Below are 17,807 nucleotides of genomic sequence, written 5' to 3' on the forward strand. Positions count from 1 at the left end.
CTGTCCCCCATGGAACTGATCAGCCACTGAAAGGATGGTCAGGTCTTTGGAACATGAGGTTAAAACAAATTCCCCAGCCATGAGAGATACTGATAGTCTTCAACCCGTTACATTGCCCATGTTAGAACTGCAGGAGAGCAGATTTTGCTCGAAAAAGGAACTTCTTGACAGTAAGATCAGTTGGCAATAGGATCAGTTGCCTAGAGAGTGGTGGGGTCCCCTTCTCTGGAGGTCTTCAAAAAAGACTAAACGGCTACTTGCTGGGGATGCTTTAGCTGGAGATCTTGCACTGAGTATTTATGGGCCCTGAGGCCCCTTCCAATTGTATGACTCTGTACCTCCCAATATTTGGTCAGTCATTCTTCAAAACTTGGCAGTCCAACTCTACTATAGCAGACGCTGTCACTTTCTCTTTGATGCTAACAATTTTGGAAAGGGCATTCAGGTTTACATTGTTCAGGTCAGCCATCCAGGATACTTACAGTTTAATTATCCACCATGTATTGACTTAAAGAGTTTTTGTGTGTATGTTTGGAAGGGAACTGGATCAAAGGTGACAACGAACAAAATTAGGCTAAAGGTTTATTTGTATGCATAAGTAAAATTTCAGGGCTGGGAGGTACTATGCTGCAAGATGCATCCTGTGGACATATTCCTATTCTTCTCTCTTAAATCTGCTCTTAGTAGAAGGAAGTATTACATATAGGTCATAATGAGGAATTGCAAAGAGGTACAGAGATAAAGAGTCAAGCTTTAAACTGACTTTTAAACAGGGTTATTTGTATCTTTCTGAAAAAGTAATCTCCTTCCACTATCTCTTCCTGTAAGCAAATAGTAGGGGCTCAACTGGATTGCCTGTTCTGCAGGAGGTTAAGAGTCATCTGGAAAGGCAGGATTATCTAGATTAGGAATCATCTTTTCATGATAAAATACTCTCCTGTTCTGAAATCGAAAGCTTTTGAAAGTCACCCGATAACTACATTTATTTAGGGGCAATCTTGCATTTTCAATATGCTTGATTGAGCTAAATGTGAAAAACCAGAATCCTCACATGCATCTAGAACAGGGAAAATCCCATTCCTAGGTTCCCAGGGACCTTTTATGAAACAGCAATTAACAGTGGCATCATCATTAGGGTTTGTGTCGCCCAGTGGGGTAACTCATGGTATCACACACACTCCCATACCACAGTGCTTCCCCATAGGGAAGCCACACTTGCCCATAGGGAATCATTGGGGAATGACTTGCCCATGGGGAAAGTTTGGAGATGTTTCCTATGTTGCCCTATGGGCAAGCATTCCCCAATGATTCCCAATGGGCAAGTACTGTCATCTGTTTAGTACGTCCCGTTTTGTAAGGCGTTTAGCCTTCCCTGCCAAAGGAACTAGCGCCACCACAAACTGCCGACCCCAAGATCCCATAGCATGGGGCCCACCGCTATTAAAGCGGAGTCCACCCGCATTAACCCTGCAGGGTAGCAGCCGCCGCGAGGCACTCCCTCCTGGAGTTGCCCTTGACAATCGCACTGGGCGGGGGAGGAGGGCACAGAGAGAGGAAAGCCAGGCCATGGCCGCGGACCAATAAGAGACAATGGGCTCCTCACGCGCAGCCAATAGCAGCTCAGAGGGAAGCGCGGCCCACCTCGACGCAGGAGAGAGACGGGCCGGCTTTGCTTTACGGCGCACGCGCGGCGGCGACGTCGCCATGGGAACGGAGGCGTTGCCGTAAAGCGGGCGAAGAAGCCGGGAGGGTCTGTCGTGAAGCGGCGGTGACAGCGGGCGAGGAGTTTGTCATTGGAAGCAGCCATGGCGGCGGCGTTGGCTCGGAAGGCGGCGGACTATGTGCGCAGCAAGGACTTCAGGGACTATCTCATGAGGTAATTGGGGGAATGGGGGCAGAGGAGGAGAGGGCCGGTTAGGGCTGCGTCCACACTGGAGAGATAACCCGGTTTGGCAGCGCTTTAACACCAGCTGGCTCTCTGCTATGGAATTCTGGGAGTTGGAGTTTGTTGTGGGGGGCCCACAACAAACTCCAACTCCCAGAATTCCATAGCAGAGAGCCAGACAAAGGAAGGACTCATTGGAAAGCGCAGTAAAATGCTGGGAAAGGAAAAGAGGAAGGCTGGGTTCAACCAGGGAAGAAAGGGCCCTGAGCCTGAAAGCCCTGGACTTGGAGGCCTTTCCTTCGCTGGAGAGCAAAGTCAGCTTGAGGGCAGTTAACAGCAACCCAGGAGATCCCAAGTCTCTCCGTGGTGGGAATAGGACTCCATGATCCCATGCAAGGATCCCGCCTTCCCAGGGCATCTGCACCAAGGTCCCCTTCAGCTCCCAGGATCCCAGGCTCTTGGCCAACAAGGTCCAAAAAATCTCTGAAAGGGGACAGTTACGGGACCCTGATCTACACCGTAGAAACAAGGCATTTAACACAGGAATGCCGGCCCTTTCAGAGCTTTCAAAACAGGAAAGTGATTGTTGCCAAAAGAGAAACTGCACCCACTGAATGCTGTACTCGGTCTAAGCCCTGTTGAAAGGCTTCTGTGTAAAGATTACTATCCTAATCGTCATGATAATAACTCTGTCTTTATTGGCTGCCTGTTCCCCAGCCCCTGGGACACAAGGCAGCTTGTAAAGTCAAAACAGGTGAAGCAGTATAGGCCTAGCATAGATCGTAATGAAGTCGTTTTCGTGTCTGGTTGCCATTATTTTGATCTCAAATCCCTATTTTGCATCCTCCTGCTTTGAGAAAGGACAACAGAAGAGATGTTACTGCTTTTGGCCCCTTATCTTTTACATGCTGAAGTAGCCTTTCAAAGCCCAAACTACATTTCCCATCCTTCCTGTCTTGATTTGAAGAACAGCTACACTCTTGGGACCTTGATTTCTAAATAATCTGCTTCAGAATAGTTGTAAAGACCTCCGTTGGTTCATCCGGCGCATTCACTGTTTCTGTGTCAAGCCTTGCTGTTACTGCAGTTTAAACAGTTTTCCCAGTCTTACTCTATAGTAGAATAACATTAATATAAACATCCGCTTTTTTATGAGCCATCTGTTAATAAAGGGGGAAATTGACTTCATTGTTTACATAAAAACATTTAAAGTGCTGAAAAGTAAATGAGAATTAAGTTTGGACCCCCAGTTAAAGGCCCATGAACCCCTTTAGAATGAAGGAAGCTGAGTATTTATGGGGAGGCTGTTGTTTGGTTTTTCAAAGCTTCATTTTGTTTCCATTTACTGACAAATTTCAAAAACAGTCCTGTGGGCTGAGTGACAAACACTGTGTGAAATTTCGTTTCCTATCCCAAACAAAGTGTAAATGGATTAAATGCTCATGCTGTGTTGATAATGCTGAAGATGCAGAAATCAGCTCAGCTCCCACCTTAGCGAATGTATTGGTCAATCAGTAAGATGCAACATCATACACTAATGAGTGACATAAGACTGGGCTTCTTTTCTTTGGGAGTAGGATATTCTTTGTTTTCTGCAAATGTTCACCTGGGTTGGTCAACGTTTTTAAAGAGTTAAGAAATCCCATTTTCTTTTTAAAAGACAAGGGTCTTCTCTCTTAAATCTTGAGTGATCTGAAAAACAATAAAAAAATCAGCCACCTCCAGAAAAATGTGTCCATTTCCACAGACGACCTTTCTGCAGCTGGTAAATTTTTGTAAATAGGCTTAGGAGTAACGGTAGCGCAAGAAAGCATGCAACTCCTACAGATTTAATAGTTGTGTAGAAGTGGGAATATCAGCAAATGTAACTCCCTCATATCCTGTCCTATTCTGCCTCTTGCCACCCTATTTGAAGTGCATGAAGATACACATTACTTACTCAAGCAAATTGAGTAAGTCTGAATGGTGAAGAAATCTTGCAGTACTTGCATGACTGGTAGGAATGTTTTTTTTCACAGAAGAAAGAGATTAATACCTACAAAATGTCACATGAAGTGGAGTAGAGTTCAGAATACGTGTTTAGGATTAAGAATGTCCCAAGTTTATGGCTTATTCCATAAAAGAGAAATATATCTAATTGAAGATTGTAATACTTTATTGCCTAATTGTTCTTGGTGAATAATTTCTTTTAACTATGATACAGTTGGGTTCATGCATGTTTAAACATGTTGTTGTTGAGAAAGAACTTGATAGTGACACCAGGTCTTTTTACTAAACTCACCTTATGTTGCAGAAGACAAAATCAGCTTGTACTATAGAGATCTTTTCCAGTCATTTGAAAAATACCTGTTTAAAACAAAGATCTGATAAATCAAGAAGACAGAAATGTTTATTTAACAGAAGACACTAGTTCTTTTTTACTTAGGCTAGCTTGAATTATTTCATGGTAGTATTTAATTGACTTATTTTTTTCTTTCTACAACATTATTTGTACCTTTCGTAACTAAGCTACTTCCTAGCAGGTCTGATAGCATTTTACTTCAGGCAGTGATGTGTATGCAACTATTTTTTCATCTTTTGGGGTCTCTGATGCAGGATTATCCATCAGTAAGCTTCAGCATCTTAAAGTGTAAGATATAGTTAATGGTTGGAACTGCTGTCGGAGGTTTCTCACAATATTGTTTACCTCTCTTCATCCCCATGCATTTGTGGCCGCATTGGCTGTAGTTTTGTGTTTGGATTCAGAAATGTCTTGCATGAGTGGAAAAATAACTATACCTCTGCAAGACCTCATCAGGTTATGTGATTTCCTTGCCCTGCCACAGACCTCCTGTCCATCCTCCCTGTATGCTATTCTAAAGAATTCCTTAAGCATCAGAAGCAACTTTTAGGGATTGTGTGTGTGTGTGTGTCTGTGTCTGTGTGTCTGTGTGTATGTGTGTGTGTAGCCAGAAAAGCCCTTTTTTAATGAACAGTTTCTCTTGACCTTTTAGAGATCCAGCCCCATACCTTTGGCAAACTCTTCTTCTGTTCTTCTGACATTACCGTCCCCCCCCCCCCCCGCCCTGCCCTGCAACTGGACTGTCTTTGGCATGAGCTGATCTTACTTTTTCCTCAACTTCCTGATTAGTTCTCCTTTCAGTCTCATAATAGCAAATAAGCCATTTCACTATCTACAAATACTGAAAATTTAATAGTAAAAGGACTGCAGTGAGATATCTGTGTGTATAGATAAGAAACTCTAAGGCAATGACTTCCAAAGTGGGCAGTATGCCCCCTGGGGGTGGTGGAAAGATGGGGGGGATGGTGAGGGGGGGAAAGAGCAGTAGGGGGTGGTGAGGGAGAAGGAGGTGGCAGGGGAGCCTTCAGTCAAACTATTGGTGCACAAGAAAGATAAGGAGGACTAGTGGCCTTTGGGACCATGGTGGGGATGAGAAATTAAAGCACATGGTGGTAGGGGAGATGCAGTGGCAAAAAGGAGGTTTCTCATTTGGGACCCTGCTTTAAGCTTTGTGAGTTTTGCTGGGCTTTGGCTGGAAGGTTGGAGCTGCGCTGCTGCTTTCTTTTGTCAATCAGTCCAATAGAAGAGATAGCAGAAGAAACAATGCTTGTGTCAGCAGAGAGGGAATGATGTGAGCTTTGTGGGGAAGGCATGGCTCTGGGGTTGATTCTTCTTGATCCTCTCTTGAATTGAGAATTCTTCCTCACTGGGGAGAAAAGTTTAAAGCTGGCTGCATTCCTCTGTGACCCGGTGAAGAAGGATTGAGAGTTCTTCCTCACGAGGGTGAAGCTTCTCCCTTTGTACCTGGTCAACTTGGGAGCAATAACTGAGCAGCTGGTCAAGCTGTGACCAAGGAGTCCCTCACCCATACCAGCCTTTACCTTAACCAAGTGCAAAAGGAGCAGTGACTGTCAAGCAGTGAGCACTCAGTCAAGCAGTGACTGAGAAATCTCTTGCCTGAGCCGGCCTTGAGGCAGTCTAACACAGGCGAAAGTCTTCTTGGTCACTGCTCAACCAGATCCTTGGTTGCTTCTTGACCAGATGCTTGGTCACTCTCCCTTTTTGCACTCAGTTCCCTTGGGCGTAGCAACTCATGCAGCCGGCCAGCTCGCCTTCTTTGTCCTGTAAGGCTGGTGCAGGCAAAATGGATGAGCAGGTCTGGACCCCTACCATCACTGCTGCTGCTTGTTTTGTATTCATGAGAGGCTGAGGCAGAAGAGGAGGCAGTGGCAAACTGGGTGCGGCTGGGATAGATGTCGTTGACTGGGTGGCTGCTGCACAAATAGTAGACCTAATATCAAAAAATATGTGTTGGGAGGTGCTAGGGTTGCCACCTAAGAGAAAAGGGGGCAGACCACTGCCCCCGAGGCTTCTTAACATTCATTTCCAGTAACTTTACAGGTGAAGCAGACCGGCACTTTGGAGAGGCCTCTGGCCACACCAGTCCCAGTCGGCCCCTGATCGATGCAGGAACGTGGTGACTGGACAGCCAGCTTTGCATCTAGAAGGGTGCATCATTGACCTTAATGAATGAATGAATGAATTAGACTTTATTTATATACCGCCGTTCCTTCGATCACGGCGGTTTACAACACAGTAAAAATACAAAATGTACCAACAACAGTCCTCGATATTAAAAGAATACAATACATCATTAAAATCCATCATTCAGTCATATAATTAAAACCAGTAAAAAAGCAATAAAACGATTCCGATCAAACAATTCACACAATACACAGGAGAGAATATCAATTAGGACATGTGGGGGAAGGCTTGACGGAAAAGGTAAGTCTTAAGGTTTTTCTTAAAAGACTCGAGGGAGGGGGCCGAGCGGAGCTCGTCAGGGAGAGAGTTCCAAGTCCGCGGGGCCGAGACAGAAAAAGCCCTATGCGCCGACACTGTATATCTCACCTTAGGAACTCTCAAAAGTTGTCTCCCACCTGACCTGAGAGTGCGGGGCGGATTATATGGGGAGAGGCGGTCCTCCAAGTACTCTGGGCACAAGCCATTTAATGTGGCCTATGTCATTGTTATTTGTTTGAGGAATTATGAAGGGCATATTTTAATTGTTAGAAGAAAGTACTGCTTCTCTCATGAGTCTAGGAATGGGAAACCACTTATTGCTATCAATATGTGGATTTAAAAATGATTTCAACGAGACTGAATTGCTGTCTGACATTGGATCTGAACAGATTATGACTGGCTGAAATAGCTTCCTTTCAGTTTAAAAATAAACTCATTTTAGCAATTGTTTGCTGAATTAGCAGACTTGTACTTTTGACTTGTTTATTAAGAAAAGTATCTTGCATTACTAATATACCCACTATATTTTATTTCATGAAGTCAAATTACTCTTTTTCTTTCTTTCTTTCATGTGTTCCCTTACATGGTGAATTGTTATGACTTCTCATAATAGTACGGTAAGGCACTGTCTCTTCTTTCTTTTAGCTGCATGTAATGATTGTGTTCTTGCATAGTTATGAATTGATCCTAAAATCCACTGAAGCTAGGTGCTGCTCTTCCCCAGAAACAAGTTGAGTAAAATGTTCATTTTTCCACTCCAGTTACAACATACTTACCCCCTTATATCTATCTACCAGATATCTTGGGAGACTTCCACAATTATCATTTGAGAAATATATGGGCATACCTGCTTCTTAGCCATTGTTTTGTGTGAGAGAGAAAACCTTGCAACTGTTTGGCACTTACTATTTCTACATCCCACTATTCAAACAAATCTGAAAATGCTAAATTTCTAATTTAAAAAGAGCAGTAGTAAAGCTTTGTCTAATCAGGTGGGAGCAAAGTGTGGCTACATGTGCCCCCCGCCCAGTCCAAAAATAACTTCTAGTGGGTATGGAAAGCATTTCTACCATGTTGGAAGCCCCTTGGTCCTCCCTGGGACCAAATAAATTGTAAAATGCTTCAAAAAATGTGTGGGCCAGTAATACCTTCTAGGGGGTGCAAGGGGCATTTCCACCACAGTTTGGGAGTCCTGGGCCAGTTTATGCCCATGAGAGACCTTTTTTGAAACAAGAAGTGACTTCTAATTTAAAAAGAACTCCCCTGGTTCTAAAATGGCCCAGGAAGGCCCTTCAGCATGGTGAGAATGCCCCCAAGTCTTCTAAAAGGCATTTTGCAGTGGTAGTTTTTGTTGTGTGATAGTCTGTAAGGGGGTGCTGCCCTACAAGCTCTCTTGGGGGGCTTATTTGGCCTTTTTGCCTTCCATAGTTGCCCACTCCTGGCCCAATTCATAGAAACATGAATTTCCTTTGCACATTACATTCTTACCTCCAAAAATATTGAGGGATCTCTCCACATTTGCCATCTCCATATTTGTTTAGTTTTTGTTTTTGAAGGAGTTGTGTGGCTTATGCATTAAAAAAAAGTCCTTTTGCTTTTAAATCTGTTCAAGATTAATGAAGGGAGTGCAGAATAAGTTATTTATAGCCTTGTATTTTCAGACTATAATGACTACATTTATTGAAGACAGATATAAGAATACTGGCAGATAACAACAGCTGTGTATTTATTAAAACCAAACGGTTGAGGATACTGTAATGATGGAGTTAAATAGTAATTGTTAATTATTGAGTTAAAATAGTAAGTTACAATAAATTCCAAGGGATAAATACTTGGTAAGATGTTTAGAGCCTTTATTAACCTTAATGATAGGGGGAAAGTTACATACTTTCGGCTCTCGGTATTCGCAAGGGATCCATTACAGACACACACCCTGCCGATACCAAAATCCATGGATGCTCACATTCCATTGTCCCCAATTAAGGGATAACAGGACTTCAGTGGCAGTGCATGCACATAGCCACGCTGCCATTAGGGAGGCCCCTGTTGTCCCCAGTGACGGCATGTGCATGCCACAGGACCACCATTAGGGACAACGGGACTTAATTGTGGCCACTGGGGACAACAGGAACTGTTCCTAATGGCAGTGTGGCCATGTGCACACGCTGCCATTGGGGACAACACAGGCTTGCTGTCTGCGGATGTTTGAATCTGTGGATGGCAAGTCTGCGGATACTGAAGGCTGATCATACAGTACAGTGGGCCCTCGCCTTATGCGGGGATCCGTTCCGGATCCCTCCGTGTAAGGCAAATTCCGCCTATGCTCAAGCCCCATTGTAAACAATGGGGCTTGTGCGCGGCGGCACGCAGGGTGCAACGGGCGCACGCGCCCATTTAATTTAATGGGACGCACCGCCCCTTCCGGCCTGTGTGTGCCCCGTGGCTTGAGCGCATATGCTCAAGCCGCATAAGGCGCGCCCGCGTATGACACGGGCACGCTGTACTTCTATCTAGTTCAATTACGTCAGACCTGATTAACATCTCTAGATTTGCAGTAAAAGCAAACCAACACAGAATTGAGAATAACAGAGATGATAAAAAGGTTTCTTGTAAGAAATTTGGACTGCCTAAATATATTTGAAGGTTTTGTATTTTTATATTGAATTTTGGTATTTTAAAATCATTTGTAAATTTTATGATCCTACCTTTTATTGTATTGTTTGTTTTCATATTATTTTTATTTGTCTTTTGGCTATAGCCTGTATTTGGTTACCTAATAATAAAACTCAAGATGCAACATGGCTTAAGTTAGTTTTACTCCTAGAAATCCTGGTCTAAAAATAAGGATCAACAGGGCAATAAGCTTCCTCACTTCTGTGATCTTTCCATTACAGCACTTCTGGGGGCCAGTAGCTAACTGGGGATTGCCTATTGCTGCTATCAATGATATGAAGAAATCACCAGAGATCATCAGTGGCCGAATGACATTTGGCAAGTAGTAAAATTTGACCTTGAGATAAATTGAACTGTTCTTAGAGAAAGATCAAATGTATACATATATGCTACATTTAATCGTGCCCAAATTTCCTGTGTTGAAATGGCCATATACAACAGGTTGGTAATTCTTTTTCCACCAAAAGGGTCACATAATAATGTGGCAATCAGGGGTCACATACCATACTGTCATACACCACCAGACAGACATTTATATTCATTCTATCTAATTCATGGGGAGGACAGAGTTAAGCCTTCCCTCATAATGTGCCATTCACTCTAATAATGATGCTTCTCCACACCACCAAACCCATGGTTTTACAGATTAATTTATACGAAAATGGCATGTGAGGAGGGCCATTGTGGCATGCTATCCTTTTCATAGTTTTGTGGTAATGTTAAAGGGGCCCTTTATTATTATTATTATTATTATTATTATTATTATTATTACTATTACTAAGCTTTATTTTTATAGCGCTGTAAATTTACACAACGCTGTACATACAATCTCAAAGATTTTGTGGGCTGTCTGGTGCTCCTATTGGGAATGGGGAGAAGCTAAAATTGTTCCCCAAAAAAATGTACAAAGAGGGGAAAATGGAATGAGGTTGTGAAATCCTAAAGTATCTATCTCCTGTAACACTTTGATTCTTTTGAGAAAAAGCAGAATATTAATAATAATAATAATAATAATCTAGCTGACTCTCAGCTCCTGTCCCTAACTCTGTTATGTTGGATGGAGATGTAGTAGTCGCAATCAGCTAAAAATGTTGGGGCCTGTTATGTGATCTATGTAAAGTGGCATCGACACATTTGAAAGTAACCCTGGGCTTACACATGACTGTTCATGCCAAGTAGTGTCTGTAGTACAGACACTGTAAATTCCCATGTTTTCTATTTCTAGGGGACAATTTTAATTGTATTCTATAGCCATAAAAACCTAAAGAGTGATTACTGTAATACTTCATTGCATTTATGGCGGAGATGCATAAGACTTTGTTATATTTATAATGTTTTTTTTTTAATGTTGGAATGATGCATTCTTCTTCATTTGATGAGTAAACACACTAGGCAAGAGATATAGCTGACATATATGTTGAAATTGAATAGACAGGTAGCATGAACTTAATATGCTAAACAGCAAATCTACATCTTACTTCTTCAGTTAGCCATAACAATATAAACCCATCTATAATGCTCCTCAAGTCATGAATTCCAGCACCCAATGAGGACTGAACAATGCTCCATAGTAATTAAATGTTGAGTGTTATTTGGGGCAAAAATTGAGAGTGTGAAACAGAATACCTTGCTTGAACTTCTTAAAAGTTGTACCATATTGGAGGAAGGTATGACTGGCTGGCTGGAATCCTGAAGAGGTACACTCCTGCTAGGATATGAAGATAAAATGTGATATTTTATTGCAGTTCCCGGTGACGGTGATTATTATCTTTATAAAGTAAAATAGCAAAATAAGTATGGTTAATGTGAAGTCGAAGGCTTTCACGGCTGGTATCCATATTAAGTATGGTCGACTATAAGTCGACCTCATGTATAAGTCGAGGGCAGGTTTTAGGGCCAGAATATGAATTTTGTTATGACCTGTGGATAAGTCAAGGGCAAAACATAGAGGCATATAGCAAAGGATCTAAAGGATGAAGCAAAGGAAAACAATGCTAAAGAAATTACAAAATTCCCACAGGAATAACTATTTATGTTTATTCTAAAGACTACATGGTTGAGAGAATAGAGGGGATTGGTGCTTCCAATGACAGATTGCACTCTTGCCTTTCACCAAGGGATGACTCCTTTTTTTATTGAAGTTATAGTACAATTCTTGAATTGACTCATGGATAAGTCGATTCAGGTTTTTTGGTTGAATTTTTTAACTAAAATTTCTAGACTGATACATGAGTATATGCAGTACTTCAGAGTAATAAACTAAACATTGGTTTAGAATGTAATAAAACAGTAAGCACAGTTTTAGTTCTTGAATGCCCTAAATCTGGTTAATATTGCTTTTACAGCACTTTGCTGCTACTCATTGACCTTCATGAGGTTTGCATATAAGGTGCAGCCCAGGAACTGGTTGCTGTTTGCCTGTCACTTTACTAATGAGATCGCACAACTTATTCAAGGAGGACGATTGATTAAATACAAGTAGGTAAACTTTAAAATGTGACATTACAATTAAAGGAGACAAATTAAATTGCCTTTCATCTTATTATTATTATTATTATTATTATTTTGTTCTTAACATTTGAACTCTAACTCCTGGTTAGTTGGAGAATTTCACTGCATCTTCTTGTCTTTCTCTCTTTTTGACAGCATGGGAAAAAAGAACTGACCATTTAACAAGGGAAAATGGAAAAGGTGCTCCTCTTCTAATTACAACCAAGGAAGGTCTTTGCCATCCACAGTTGCTGTGTCTGATTTTACATCACATCTCATGAAAATATTCATGCCAATATTCAATGTTCTCTATCTATTATGTTTTGTAACTTAGCTTTTAAAAAGTGCTGCACAGCAGTTCAAAACATTATATGAGTTTGCTGCCTTACAAGTACTGCATTTTAATATTTATGAAATGTTTCAAGTTATATACACACAACTTATTCTGAATGAGAAAAACTGCTTAGTTTTAACAGTGGATATTTGGCAGTTATACGCACAAATGTACTTGAGAATTCTGGTTCTGCCTCCTTAAATGCATTGGAATTGCTGTAAAATAATATTTGCATTTAGGGATGACCATTTCTGAATGGTTTTTTCTAATTAAATTGTACATCAGTCCTTCACATCAGCACTTTTGTGCTGACTGAAAGCGGGTACGTACTAACTGTTCTCAAACTGGTGATTTGTATGTTTGCTTACCTACACGTTCAAGTCTTTAACTCTTGCTAAACGTTCACTTCCCCCCACCCCCATGAAATAAAGTGCAACGGGCAATGAACATTCATAATGATAGGTAGGCTGGTTCAAGTTAATGCTTGTCCTTCCACAAGCCTACCACATTGTTGTACTCAGTCATGATATTTGTGCAGAGTCTACTTTTCTAAATTCTGATATTTTGGTCTGAAATACCAGTCAGTTTCTTGTATAGATTAACAACCACACCATTTGAACTTAGGTGCACAGGACTGTTTGCATATAGGTACTGAGGAAATGTTGCACAGCTGTTGGGTGTCCTGTAGCAGAGGGACTGTAACATACACTGTGTCATTTTTGACAGTTCTGCTGAACTGTCCCATTTGTTACAAACACTAAATGTTGTGGATATTACATTCATGTCAGTCTGCAAATTTCACATTATTTGTCTCTTGAAGATGTTTCTAGGGATTTTTTGTAAGATTTTACTGTACACAAAAGTACTCAGACATAAATTAAGGTATTTGGGCAGATATATCTGAAGGATGCTGTTTAACTGGACAGTTCTAAAGTCAACTACAGTATTTAAACATTTTCTCCTTACCTACTTGTGATAGATCAGCATTGTAACATACCATATACAAGAGTAGGGTCTAAAACACACTGCAGAAATAATCCAGTTTGAGACCACTTTAACTGTCTTGGTTCAGTGCTAGGGAATCCTGGGAGCTGTAGTTTTGGGAGACATTTAGCCTTCTCTGTCAGAGAGCTGTGGTGCCACAGTAAACTACAATTCCCAGGATTCCCTAGCACTGAGCCAGGGCAGTTAATGTGGTTTGGATTATTTCTGCAGTGTGTTTGGGACCTATATCTGATGATTTTATTTTTAATGCAACAACTTTGGGGCAGTAAGCTTTCCCGTTGGGAGAAGTTATGATATGAATATTTTAATCAAACTAATGGCAATAAAACTGTTTTGAGGGAATTTTGTAATGACCATTTTCAACAATATTAATAAAAATGCTACGTAACTTGCATTAGTGGATTGTAAAAAGATCACTAAAATAAATGGAAAACTGTATGAAGGATAGGACTTGGCAAATACGAGGCCAATTTCAGTTGTAATAATCTCAGACTAATAATATATTGAATAAAATACAGAGGTGTATTCTCTTTCTCTCTACTAATTTATTGATGTGGAGGTGGGTTCTGTTGGTCTGTTTGGTGTAATAATGTAAAAAATAGATGGATGCGGGCAGGAAGCTGCAAAAAGTGTAGCTACTGGTAATGATTAAATTCTGATTCTCTGAAATGTAATTTGCTCCTTCATAGTGTAATTCTTCTTATTCTGCTGTCATGAGGACAAAACGTCTTCCTCTCTAAAAATGCCATTCTTACAAATCAAAATTTCAGATTTCCTATTCCAGTCAGAGGATTTTGCAGAGATGTTTCAGTAGGCCCTTGAAATCTGCTGGGGTTCCCTATAGATACCAAAATCCATGGATGCTCAAGTCCCATTATAATCAGTGGCTTAGTACAGTGATGTTCCTTATTTTAAAAAATGGCAAAATTGATGTTTGCTTTTTGGAAAATATATTTATTTTCAAGCCATCGATGCTTGAATCCATGGATGCAGAATCCTTGGATAAGGAACAACTGTACTGTAGTCGTATTTCTGAAATTAGTTTTCTGTGTAAATGTATGTGCTGTATATTTATAATTGGTCTTTACTTCAAGATATAAACATTATTTTAGGATTTTACAGTATTATACAATAAATGGCCTTAGTGCTTTAATAGATATTAATAGAAGACTCTGAAGCAATGCAGAGTTTCTAATTGGTATCCTACAGTTAATTGCTGTAATGGCAATTTATTTCCCTAGTTTTGATATTGCTCATGTAATAGTTAATATACACCAGTATATTAACTTGAGTACCTGCATGCTCTAGTAACACATTGTTGAATCTGCACACTGGCATTTCAAACATTGATGCTGGTTCATTTTGTATAGTTTTCAAAAGATACTCCTTATTGTGTCAGCAGATATATTTTTAACTTGTATAGATACCACCCTAGGAAATGTCATAGGAAATAAGTGGTAAATTAAGATGGGGGTGACAGTGGTGAAGAAGAGGAGGAGGAGATTACACTCATTGGAAATCTTAGGCCTCTTTTTCCTTAAAAAGAAAAGTGTCATTGGCGAGATACAGACTGCCCAAAAAGGGTGGTCTCCCGCCGCCCTGGTTTGCTCCGCAAGGGAGCCGCAGCGGCCAAACCGCCCAGCTCCATCGCGGAACAAAAAGAACCCACAAAAAGCGGGTTCTTCTTGCGGTGCACTTGCGGCATCACAAGCGTGCCGGGATGTGCGGACGCTAGGCGTCCGCCACATCAAAATGGTGGCACCCATGTAGAGAGGGCGCCACCATTTTTCGCTCCCAGTACGTACTAGGGTTAGCCTAGTACGTACTAGGTTTAGGGAGCGTGTGAATGGTGCGCGCTCCCTAACCCTACTGCCACTGCCGCCATACTACAAAATGGAGCTATGTATCCCGCCATATTTTCTCATATTATTGGTCCTTTTTGTTGTTATTTCCTATAAACATAATGAATCATATAGCTCCCTACATGTTGGACTGCAAAGCTCAGCTGTCCTAATCAGCATTTCCAGTAGTGAAGAATGCTGGAAGTTGCAGTCCAATATCTGGAAGGCTATATTGTTGTTGTTGTTATTATTTGTATCCCACTCTTTTCCCAGGACTAGGACTCAGAGCAGCTTCACAGCATTAAAAACAGTACAATTAAAAACATTTTAAAAGTACATTAAAAAGGAATTGAATTATTATGGCATTAAAACCAATAGTTATTAAAAGAATAAAACATATTTTTAAAAGATAAAACTATATATAGAGAAAAAACTGTATCAAATTTTTAAAATGGTCCAACATCCCAGCCTATTCTTATACCAATTCCTTAAACACCTGTGTGAAGTGGTAGGCCTTCATCTGCTGGCAGAAGGCCGTCAAGGAGGGAACCGTTCTGATTTCCCTGGGCAGGAGGTTCCAGAGTCTAGGGGCAGCCACTGAGAAGGCCCTCTCTCGTGTCCCCACCAACCGTATTTGTGATGGTGTTGGGACGGAGACAAGGGCTTCTCAGAGGATCTCGGAGTCCGGGCCAGTTCATACCATGATAAACGGTCTGCCAAATAGTGTGGACCTGAGCCATGTAGGGCTTTATAGGTAATAACCAGCAACTTGAATTGTGCCTGGGAACAAACTGGCAGCCAATGAAGTTGTTTCAACAGGGGCCTTGTATGGTCTCTAATCTGCCCCTGTTAACAGCCTGGCAGCAGTTCTTTGAACCAGCTGAATTTTCTGAACACTTTTCAAAGGCAGCCCCATGTAGAGCCCATTACAGTAGTCCAAATGGGATGTAACCAAGATATGTAGCACCGTGGCCAGATCTGGCTTCTCAAGGAACAGGTGTTATTAGTCCCACTCAAATCAAAAGGTATAAAGGAAATTTAAGCTTTATTTTTCTTCATGCTTCCTTGCTACAGATTTTCAACATGTAACAATGGAGAGGCACTGAGTGATCTTTTCTTTGATTTAAATGTAATACCCTTTGTCTTCTCTTACAGACTTCTGTGCCACCCAAAAAGTCTGTTCCAGGTTTCCAAGTCTTCTGGAGCATATTTTGAGGATAGGGGAAGGGCTGCAGTGGGGAGGGGGACAACTGTGTTGTATCAGTGGAACATAATGATTAGATTTAGGCCTTTATGACAACAGAATAAGTTATGTGATGAAGGTAGTAGCATCAGCAAGTGCCTCTGTATCATACAAAGTATTTTGTGTCTCAGCATGGAAAAGTTCAATTGGTAGAAGTTCAGTTTAGAAAATGAATGCAAATTACTTGGTCACATCTGAAAATCATTCTGTCATTGATTAGCTTTTTTAAAACGCTGCAAAAGAGATTAATGTACAGGATATGGCTATCTAAGAGTGGTAAGTACCTTTACTATAGTGGGAACAAAAATCCAAAATCCATATTGTGCATCAGTGATCTTCAAAAGAACAAAATACATTAAAATCCATGGAGGTCTTCAAGGCTTTCTAGTCACTTCCTCTGGCAAGATGTACAAAAAGGAGGCCCAAGTGGGAATGGGCTTACTTGATCTTAAAAGCTGCTGATGAACCTCACTAGTTGGGTTCATCATGTACAGTATTAGCTTTCAATTTGAATGGATTTCTATGCTTGCTGGGAACAAGAGAAGCAGTAAAAGGCAATAAAAACTGATTATGCATTTTGCAAATATACCCCTCAAAAGTCTCTGTCCCGATTTTTATATCATGGGAGTGGCATACAGTGTTTCTATTTCTGTAGTACAGTATTCACTTCCATGCATGCTTGTTTTGTATGTGTAACCTGCCACCTTGTGGTCAGAGCAGTTGATGTGGCCTCAGATTATTTAATTTAATTTAAAACCATAACATGGTATTGTGTAGCATAGCTTTTCTTTTACCCTGAACTAATGGCCCCGTGACTATAGCTTTATCATCAGCCATTTAAAAACAAATTTACAATACATAATTGCTTGTGCCACATGAAATCCTTTCTTTGCAGCTGTCGCATACAGATCACAGGAAATTGAATGAAATGACACTACTAAATTGCTTTTCACATTTGGTATTCTGATGACATCACTAAGGACAATTAAGTCCATATTTTTGCAAGAGTATTGATTTTCTTTCCCAAAAAGGAGAAAATGTTCAAGAAAACTAGGAGATAATTTAGGATCAACTTTAATGGGGATAGTCCAGGGCAAGATTTGAGATCAAAGCGGTTTCCAAAATGTTACACTGATAAGATTGCAGTAAAAAGATTTTAAGTTTCACTTTGTTTTTGAGGAAGAATATGTGGAAACATGCACAAATATATATGTTAGGTGAACTAAAAAAGGATCAACCACTCCCCACCTCAAAAGAAAACATTTCCCAGTGTAAGTTCTTCTATATGCACCTCTGTGAGAGAGACAGCGAAGAGTAATTTTATCACACAAATGCAAGTAATTGGAAGTACAGAGAATCATGGGAGTGCTAACATTCAGACTCCTTCCTCATATGGAGATGTTTACATACAACTCAACTACCAAGTGGTTATATACATAGTGTGATAAATTACCATTTGGTAAATTCATGTTTAAACCATGTCTGATTTTCCTCAGCTCATTTCTTTGAAAACTGCATGAAATGTTTTACTG

At 40.7% G+C, this 17,807-nt stretch overlaps 1 protein-coding gene across 2 annotated transcripts; it reads left to right on the forward strand.

Annotated features, from left to right (window-relative positions):
* The first annotated feature begins 1,718 nt into the window (after positions 1–1,718).
* Positions 1,719–12,618, forward strand: MPC1 (mitochondrial pyruvate carrier 1). 2 transcript variants are annotated; one of them, XM_042437488.1, is made up of 5 exons: positions 1,719–1,876; positions 7,303–7,306; positions 9,584–9,680; positions 11,708–11,840; positions 12,009–12,618. In XM_042437488.1, exons 1-5 carry the CDS (start codon positions 1,806–1,808, stop codon positions 12,025–12,027), a joined length of 324 nt encoding a protein of 107 aa, XP_042293422.1. In that variant the 5' UTR covers positions 1,719–1,805; the 3' UTR covers positions 12,028–12,618. The 2 variants fall into 2 exon arrangements, with proteins under 2 accessions (XP_042293422.1, XP_042293432.1); XM_042437498.1 differs by lacking the exon at positions 12,009–12,618 and having other exon boundaries at positions 11,708–11,844.
* The last annotated feature ends 5,189 nt before the right edge of the window (positions 12,619–17,807 follow it).

The sequence above is a fragment of the Sceloporus undulatus genome, chromosome 1 (assembly GCF_019175285.1).
Source record: "Sceloporus undulatus isolate JIND9_A2432 ecotype Alabama chromosome 1, SceUnd_v1.1, whole genome shotgun sequence".
Classification (NCBI taxonomy): Eukaryota; Metazoa; Chordata; class Lepidosauria; order Squamata; family Phrynosomatidae; genus Sceloporus; species Sceloporus undulatus.